Genomic DNA, 10,000 nt, shown 5'->3' with positions numbered 1-10,000 from the left:
AGAGACCAAAGAAAAGGACATTCCAATATCTAACCCAATGGAGAATAATAGCTGGATAATGTTTTCTAAGACTTGTGTGAACATGAATCCTCTAATTCATGCTATGTTTTAAGACGATGATGGGCTGATTTTGTTGTTGACTTGATGTTGGCTGTTAAAATTTGCCTGTTGAATTCAGTGTGACGTCGTCACAGGCTGCGGTGTCTCTGTGTAGACACCAGAGAGAGCCAGAGGTCACAGTTTCCCCCATGCTGTCACCTGCTGCAGTGACTCTGGGGTGTCTTAAAGGTCAAAACTCTTGACTAGATTTTAGGAATATCAGCTAAAAGCGAAGATTTTTTTTCTACGGAGAGTAAAACCGTTCTTTAATGTAAAAAACAGTGAAAGGCAATGTCAAGCCCAAGTGAACAAACGGCATATGCAGTTCATTCACTGTTTGTTGGATAAATTTGCAGTGCCAAATATTTTTTGTTATGTAGAAAATCATTGCTTTCATTTTGTAGCCTCAGGTGTTTGTAATGTAAGTGACCATGTTCAGTCTGCCTGTCTTACATTGTTTGTTACATTTGTTACATTGTTTGTTTCATTCTGGCTCTCACACATTGTTTGTTACATTTGTTACATTGTTTCAGTCTGCCTTGCTTACATTATTTGTTACATGTGTTACATTGTTTCATTCTGCCTCTCTTACATTATTTGTTACATGTGTTACATTGTTTCATTCTGCCTCTCTTACATTGTTTGTTATATTTGTTACATTGTTTGTTTCAGTCTGCTTCTCACATTGTTTGTTACATTTGTTACATTGTTTGTTTCAGTCTGTTTCTCTCACATTGTTTGTTACATTTGTTACATTGTTTGTTTCAGTCTGTTTCTCTCACATTGTTTGTTACATTTGTTACATTGTTTGTTTCAGTCTGCCTCTCTCACATTGTTACATTTGTTACATTGTTTGTTTCAGTCTGCCTCTCTCACATTGTTACATTTGTTACATTGTTTGTTTCAGTCTGCCTCTCTCACATTGTTACATTTGTTACATTGTTTGTTTCAGTCTGCCTCTCTCACATTGTTACATTTGTTACATTGTTTGTTTCAGTCTGCCTCTCTCACATTGTTACATTTGTTACATTGTTTGTTTCAGTCTGCCTCTCTTACATTGTTACATTTGTTACATTGTTTCAGTCTGCCTCACTTACATTGTTACATTTGTTACATTGTTTGTTTCAGTCTGCCTCTCTTACATTGTTTGTTAGTTAAGGAGAACCAATTCATCAGCCAAAGCAAGGAACTATATTTCACATTCTTCTAAATATCCATTTTAAACTGGATACGCTGTGAACGATAAGATAGATAAGAACATATACTTTATTGTCATTGTATACATACAACGAAATTTCATTTGGCGACTCTCAGACCAGCAGTATTAGACAAGGTAAATGATTAAAAAACAAGATAGAAAAAAGGACGAACAACATTTAGTTTAAATAAGTGAGGTAGCAAAAATGAGTGAGGTAGCAAAAATGACGAAGAGCCAATAAAAGATAGCAGTGGCTTGTAAAGGTTCAAAATAGTATGTGGGGTTATTGCACATAGTTGTCCATATTGCAGCAGCTTTAAAGTACAGAATAGTGCAAAACAGTGCATGGAGCATGGGACATATGGTAGATAATGTACCTCACGGTCCATATTGTACCAGTTAGTCCTCAGCAGCTATAGGCAGTTTGTGTGTGTGTGTGTGTGTGTGTGTGTGTGTGTGTGTGTGTGTGTGAGGGGGGGGGGGGCTACAACTCTTCCGCTGTCACGGTAGATGATACTGCTATCTTGAGTTTGTTCATAATATAGTATAATAATATAGTACTATCTCTTTCTGTAGGAGGATCTGCTCTGCTGTGAAGACAGCTGTCTCCTCTTCATCTCTCCTCAAACAGATGGCTGACACAGAAGACCTCCTTTAACACACACACACACACACACACACACACACACACTTGAACAGTGTGTGACAGTGGCGAGGATTGAGAATAGTGGTCTGGATGAGTTCACCACATACAGGTCAGTCTGTTCATCTGTCTGTCCCCCCTTCCCTGCCAGTCCCTCTTTGCGTGTGTGTGTGTGTGTGTGTGTGTGTGTGTGTGTGTGTGTGTGAGAGAGAGAGAGAGAGAGAGAGAGAGAGAGAGAGAGAGAGAGAGAGAGAGAGACACACACACACACACACACCCACACACACACACCAGTGTGTTGACAGCTGATTGGCTGCAGGTTATATGTGTACAGATCTACTGCAGTATTCTTTTCTCCTGAGTTGTTGGTTGAGGATGTTGGTGATATTGAGGATGTTGATGATGTTGAGGATGCTGAGGATGTTGATGATGCTGAGGGTGTTGAGGATGTTGGTGATATTGAGGATGTTGATGATGTTGAGGATGCTGAGGATGTTGATGATGCTGAGGGTGTTGAGGATGTTGGTGATATTGAGGATGTTGATGATGTTGAGGATGCTGAGGATGTTGATGACGTTGAGGATGCTGAGGATGTTGATGATGCTGAGGGTGTTGAGGATGCTGGTGATGTTGATGATGTTGAAGATGCTGAAGATGTTGGTGATGTTGAGGATGCTGATGATGTTGAGGATGCTGATGATGCTGAGGATGTTGAGGATGTTGGTGATGTTGAGGATGCTGAGGATGTTGATGATGCTGAGGGTGTTGAGGATGCTGGTGATGTTGATGATGTTGAAGATGTTGAGGATGCTGGTGATGTTGATGATGTTGAAGATGTTGGTGATGTTGAGGATGCTGATGATGTTGAGGATGCTGATGATGCTGAGGATGTTGAGGATGTTGGTGATGTTGAGGATGCTGAGGATGTTGAGGATGCTGAGGATGTTAATGATGTTGGTGATGTTGAGGATGCCGATGATGCTGAGGATGTTGAGGATGCTGAGGATGTTGGTGATGTTGAGGATGTTGAGGATGCTGATAATGTCAGTGACGTTTAGGATGTTGAGGATGCTGATGACGTTGAGGATGCTGATGATGCTGATGATGTTGAGGATGTTGAGGATGCTGATGATGTTGGTGACATGTTGAGGATGCTGATGATGTTGGTTTGGAAACAGAATTGATCACTCACCAGCCAATACTCTTCACTTCCTGATGAGTCGCCTCTGAGCAAGGCAAGCTGTGTGAGACACAGCACATCACATCTCTCTCTCCCTCTGTGTGTGTGTGTCTCACACACATCAGTCACACATTATTACACTAGCATTTCTTTTACACACACACACACACACACACACACACACACACACATCCTCACTTCTTGTCCTCTTCTCTCATCTCCTCTCCTTCACATCTTCTGTGTGTATGTGCATGTCTGTATGTAAGTATACATATGTGTATGTATGTATGTATGTGTGGGTGTGGGGGGTGATGTGTGTGTGTGTGTGTGTGTGTCTGTGCTTGTGTATGTGTCAGAGATGATGATGTTGAGTTGTCATTAAATATTCCCGGCTACCATGGCGACAGTGTTTCATCTTAAGAGCATTGACCCTTCACTGTGTGTGTGTGTGTGTGTGTGTGTGTGTGTGTGTGTGTGTGTGTGTGTCTGAATGCGTGTTGACTAATTAATACCTTTAATTTGGCTGTAATAGATGCAGTTCATACATGCAGTTACACAACACCCATGTGTGTGCACGCACGCACACACACACACATACACACACACACACACACACACACTGTCCCACAGGTAGACAGCTGTTTTTTAGTAAGATGACTCATATGATTTGAACAGTCTCTCTCTCTTTCACGCTCACACACACACACACACACACACACACACACACACACACACACACACACACACACACACACACACACACACAGCAGTGTGACTCCAGAGGTTGATTCTCCTCAAATAGTAATGCAGAGATGAGTCATCCACAGTACTACTGCAGTACACACACACACACACACACACACACACACACACACACACACACACACACACACACACACACGGGCGCGAGCGTAGGTCCACACACCTTGAGCAGATGCTTAGTTTAGGAGGCTGCTGGGTTGTTAGATGTGTTATTTTGCACTTTGTCGCAAGAAAACTGATTCTGTGTGCATCTCTGTGTGTGTGAGGTGAATGATGATGTGGTTTGTGGTAATGAGTCCTGCTGCCCTGTCTGTCAATCTGCTCTGGTTCAGATCATAGACTGGATCTTATGGATGCGGATGTTCATGTGATGATGATTATAACAATCTCATCTCTCATCTCATCATCTCATCTTCAGCCGCTTCTCCAGGGTCAAGTCGCAATGGCAGCAAGCTAAGTAGGTCCCTCTCCCCGGCAACGCCCTCCAGCTCCTCCTGGGGGATCCCAAGGCATTCCCAGGCCAGATTGGACATGTAGTCCCTCCAGCAAGTTCTGGGTCTACCCCGGGGTCTCCTCCCAGTTGGCCGTGCTCGGTAAACCTCCAAAGGAAGGCGCCCAGGAGGCATCCTAATCAGATGCCCGAACCACCTCAATTGGCTCCTTTTGATGCAAAGGAGCAGCGGCTCTACTCCGAGCTCCCTCCAGATGTCCGAGCTCCTCACCCTATCTCTAAGGCTGAGCCCAGACCCCCTACGGAGGAAACTCATTTCAGCTGCTTGTAACCGCGATCTCACCCTTTTGGTCACTACCCAAAGCTCATGACCAGAGGTGAGGGCTGGAACGAAGATTGACTGGTAAATTGAGAGCTTTGCCTCCCGGCTCAGCTCCCTCCTCACCACAACGGTCCGGTACAACAGCCACATTACTGCTGATGCTGCACCAATCTACCTGTCAATCTCCCGCTCCATCCTACCCTCACTCGTGAACAAGACCCTGAGATACTTGAACTCCTTCACTTGAGGCAACAACTCATCCCCGACCCGGAGAGAGTAATCCACCATGTTCCGGTAGAGAACCATGGCCTCAGACTTGGAGGTGCTGACTCTCATCCCGGCCATTTCACACTCAGCTGCAAACCGCCCCAGTGCTCAGCTGGAGGTCACGTTCTGATGAAGCCAACAAAACCACACCATCTGCAAAGAGCAGAGATGCAATTCTGAGGTTCCCAAAAAGGACACACTCCTCACCTTGTCTGCTCCCTGAGCTCCTGTCCATGAATATCACAGACAGAATCGGAGACAAGGGACAACCTTGGTGGAGTCCAACAACCACCGAAAACATGTTTGACTTTGTGCCGAGAATGCGGACACAGCCCTCGGTTTGGTTATACAAGGAACGGATGGCTTCTAGCAACTGCCCCAGTACCCCGTACTCCCGCAGTATCCCCGCACTGAGTGCCCAAGGGTACATGGTCGTAAGCCTTCTCCACATGCACAAAACACTTGTAGACTGGCTGGTCAAATTCCCATGCCTCCCTCAGCACTCCTTCAAGGGTAAAGAGTTTGTCCTTTGTCCCACAGCCAGGGTGGTATCCGCATTGTTCCTGCTGGATCCGAGATTCGACAATCCGTCGAAGCTTCCTTTCCAGCACGCTAGAGTAGACTTTCCCAGGGAGGCTGAGTAATGTGATGCCCTGATAATTGGAGCACATCCTCCGGTCCCCTTTTTTAAATATGGGAACCACCACTCCAGTCTGACACTCCACAGATACTGTCCCCAACCTCCACACGACACTGAAGTGACATGTCAGCCAAGACAGCCCAACAATGTCCAGAGCCTTCAGCATCTCAGAGCGAATCTCATCCACACCCAGCGCCTTGCCACCGAGGAGCTCCTTAACTACCTCAGAGACCTCTGCCAGGGATAAAGGTTATATTAGAGCAACAGGGACAGAAAAAAGTTCCATATAATTCAGTTCAGTTTATAATTTATTTTCAGTGTATTTTTTTGCAGAATTCCAGTTATCACTATCAGTTCAGTTCAGTTCACTTAACAAAAATACTCCACTTCGGGATTTCCTGGTTATCCAACAAACAAAACTCGAAACAAGGAAGTTTTCTCAACCACAGTTCAGTTCAGTTAACTCACAGACAGAAGTCCACAAAACCCAAAGCTTTATTCAAGATGAAAAAAGGCACAAAAAAAAACAAGAAAAAAGAAAAGAAAAATGGTCACCCTGCTTCCGCCGACACGCGGTTACCGTGGTGAGTGACTGTTAAGCTGTCCCCGCCTGCTGCCCAGTGACTGCTGGGATAGGCTCCAGCATCCCCACGACCCCGAGAGCAGGATAAGCGGTTTGGATAGTGCATGGATGGATGGATGGATGGATGGATGAATCGATGGATGTTGAGTCTCCGGAGATGTTTAGCTGTGGGATCCTCGACGGATTCCTTGAAATGATGAGGCGATGATTTTTCACAGGGACACACATGGGAATAATATAAGAAACGCTGACTTAACACGGCCCAAAGGCCTGGGTAGGCTGACGAAGTGGAGGTATAACTTCTCCCTGCTCTTTACTCGCCGGCATCAGTCGCCAAACTGATTTGTGCGACTCATCATAAAGGAATGTAAGGCGCCGGTCTTTCCAAAAGTGGTTAAACCACAGCCATATCACTGGTTGACAGGACCGGTGGGTGTCTGGAGATGAGTGAAAACAGACTGATAGCCGGAAACATATTTGTTATTATTCATAACAAAATTGGGCGATCGCCACACCAGCTAGTTACTGTGTCACGGGTGGGGGAGACAAAGCGAGAACGGAAAGAAAAGGGAGTGATTTAAGAGGCGCTAGATTATTTCCAACCCTCACCTATGGTCATGAGCTTTGGGTAGCGACCGAAAGGGTGAGATTGTGGATACAAGCGGCTGAAATGAGTTTCCTCCGTAGGGTGTCTGGGCTCAGCCTTAGAGATAGGGTGAGGAGCTGGACATCCGGAGGGAGCTCGGAGGAGAGCCGCTGCTCCTTTGTGTTGAAAGGAGCCGGTTGAGGTGGTTCGGGCATCTGATCAGGATGCCTCCTCGACGCCTTCCTTTGGAGGTTTACCGGGCACGTCCAACTGGGAGGAGACTCACTGGAGGGACTACATGTCCAACCTGGCCTGGGAACGCCTTGGGATCCCTCAGGAGGAGCTGGAGGGCGTTGCTGGGGAGAGGGACATCTGGAGTGCCCTACTTAGCTTGCTGCCACCGCTACCTGACCCCGGAGAAGCGGCTGATGATGAACGAATGAATGAATGATTTACACGAAATGTTCATATATGTATTATGAACATGATGTTGATATTTAATTTTTTTAATATCACGGTTAATGTCAATACTGGTACATCGCGACCCCCCTAAGTGACTTACTGACGTGGCTGTCTAGCCAGCTCTTGTCCGTGGAAAAGCAAACCGATTCTTAGAAGGTTCACAAGTTGAGCCAACTGCGAACTGACACTAGCACCAGCCCGGAGCTAGAACCAGGTACCTGTTGGTGGAAAGGGGGTAGAGATGAGCTAGGTCAAATATTTTGTCTGAGTTGTGTATGTTGAAAAGTTTAGAGGGTTTGGACGTTGAAATCTGTAACACAATGAGCTTGGAGAGGAAAGGGTTCGAAACCTCCCACCAGGTTTGGTCAAAACTAATCAGAGCACTTGGAGTTTCTCACGTCCGTTACATCAGACTGTGTTAAAGGCTCTCAGCACGCTGACGTGTTGTTGGAAAAAGTGGATTTATTGTGTTAGTGCGACTAAAACTGGACTTTTACAATACAGGTAAACGCGTTAGTCCCTCTGACATCGTACCAAATGGAATTTCTGGACGGGGGACTAACACACCTCGATAACGTGGTTGGGGATGGATTTACTCTGGCATGTGTACGCTTCAATCGGCCCCGAGCTGGCCCGGGCGTACTGCGCGTGATCCATAGTTCCCGCGGCGATCTTTCACCCGGAAGTTGAACAGCGTAGGGACAGCGTGCATCTCATTCGTACCCAAAGTAAAGCGTAGAGTACAGAACTGTAAAGTCGTCCATGTTTTCACCGCTCCACGTGGGACCCGCTTGCCGTTTTCTAACTTGTTTGTCGCTTGTTTGGGATGTGACGCAATAGGTCAGCCGGAAGAAGGTCAAGTAGCAACCAGCTGAAAGGGGACATATCGCCTCCTACTGTACCGGGGTCGGACATACTACTTCCGTCAATAAATCGATTCTCCCCCGGTTCTTGTCTACTGGGACAACGACAGTAGTCCAATTACACGGCCTGATGGAGCTGTAACCGTAGCTCCGCTTAACTGTGCATGTGAACGCAGTCACTGTCGTGGTGTGAAACAGCGCCCTCTAGGCAACTGAGCGCCCCATGTTTACTGGAATGTATTTCCATGTTTACTTTTGGTCTGATTTCTGCGTTTGTATGTGTATGGAAATAAGAAGATTTTTGTGTTTCGAGAGTTTTTAAAACGTGTTTCTTTTGTTTGGGTCAAGTTTTAAGTATAGTCCAGTTTATTCTGGCTGCATTTGCTTTTTATTTTATTTTATTTTATTTTGGCTTTGTTGTTGCAATACCACTTGGAGCAACAAGACACATCCTGCCTCACTGTTCACACACACACCACACGCACACACACACACAAACTCAAAGACAACTGTTATATGCACCCACAGCGTCTCTCTGTCACTGTTTCTCTGTCTCTCTCTCATCTGTTTGTCTGTCTCTCATCTCTCTGTTTGTCTGTCTCTCATCTCTCTGTTTGTCTGTCTCTCATCTCTCTGTTTGTCTGTCTCTCTCTCATCTCTCTGTTTGTCTGTCTCTCTCTCATCTGTTTGTCTGTCTCTCTCTCATCTGTTTGTCTGTCTCTCTCTCATCTGTTTGTCTGTCTCTCATCTCTCTGTTTGTCTGTCTCTCATCTCTCTGTTTGTCTGTCTCTCTCTCATCTCTCTGTTTGTCTGTCTCTCCCATCTCTATGTCTCTCTCTCATCTCTGTTTGTCTCTCTCATCTCTATTTGTCTCTCATCTCTATTTGTCTGTCTCTCTCGCTCATCTCTATTTGTCTGTCTCTCTCATCTCTCTACTTGTCTCTCTCATCTCTGTTTGTCTCTCTCATCTCTATTTGTCTCTCATCTCTATTTGTCTGTCTCTCTCGCTCATCTCTATTTGTCTGTCTCTCTCATCTCTCTATTTGTCTCTCTCATCTCTGTTTGTCTCTCTCATCTCTATTTGTCTCTCTCATCTCCATTTGTCTGTCTCTCTCTCTCATCTCTCTATTTGTCTTTCCCTCTCATCTCTCTATTTGTGTCTCTCTCTCTCATCTCTATTTGTCTGTCTCTCTCTCACCTCTCTATTTGTCTGTCTCTCCCATCTCTCTATTTGTCTGTCTCTCATGTCTATATGTCTGTCTCTCTCATGTCTCTATTTGTCTGTCTGTCTCTCATCTCTCTTGGTCTGTCTCTCATCTCTCCATTTGTCTGTCTCTCATCTCTCTATTTGTCTGTCTGTCTCTCATCTCTCTGTCTGTGTCTCTCTCATCTCTCTATTTGTCGGTCTCTCTCATCTCTCTGTCTATCTGTCTGTCTTATCTCCATCTGTCTCTCTCATCTCTTTATTTGTCTGTCTCTCTCATCTCTCTATTTGTCTGTGTCTCTCTCATCTCTCTATTTGTCGGTCTCTCTCATCTCTCTGTCTATCTGTCTGTCTTATCTCCATCTGTCTCTCTCATCTCTTTATTTGTCTGTCTCTCTCACCTCTCTATTTGTCTGTCTCTCCCATCTCTCTATTTGTCTGTCTCTCATGTCTATATGTCTGTCTCTCTCATGTCTCTATTTGTCTGTCTGTCTCTCATCTCTCTTGGTCTGTCTCTCATCTCTCCATTTGTCTGTCTCTCATCTCTCTATTTGTCTGTCTGTCTCTCATCTCTCTGTCTGTGTCTCTCTCATCTCACTATTTGTCGGTCTCTCTCATCTCTCTGTCTATCTGTCTGTCTTATCTCCATCTGTCTCTCTCATCTCTTTATTTGTCTGTCTCTCTCATCTCTCTATTTGTCTGTCTCTCTCTCATCTCTCTATTTGTCCGTCTCTCTCATC

The 10,000-nt window shown here is 45.2% G+C and overlaps 1 protein-coding gene across 4 annotated transcripts in view; it reads left to right on the top strand.

The window, feature by feature from the left end:
- Positions 1 to 10,000, top strand: part of hdac5 (histone deacetylase 5) — a 139,462-nt gene that overhangs the window by 38,064 nt on the left and 91,398 nt on the right. For all 4 annotated transcript variants that reach the window (XM_056287375.1, XM_056287374.1, XM_056287373.1 and 1 more), the window contains exon 2: positions 1,874 to 2,052. In XM_056287375.1, the coding sequence (XP_056143350.1) occupies positions 2,034 to 2,052 (19 nt within the window). In that variant the 5' untranslated portion in view covers positions 1,874 to 2,033. The remainder of the gene's footprint in view (positions 1 to 1,873; positions 2,053 to 10,000) is intronic.

This window comes from Lampris incognitus, chromosome 10 (assembly GCF_029633865.1).
Source record: "Lampris incognitus isolate fLamInc1 chromosome 10, fLamInc1.hap2, whole genome shotgun sequence".
NCBI classification, from domain to species: Eukaryota; Metazoa; Chordata; class Actinopteri; order Lampriformes; family Lampridae; genus Lampris; species Lampris incognitus.
Note: the sequence above shows the minus strand (reverse complement) of the source record. Positions and strands in the feature narration are given on the sequence as shown.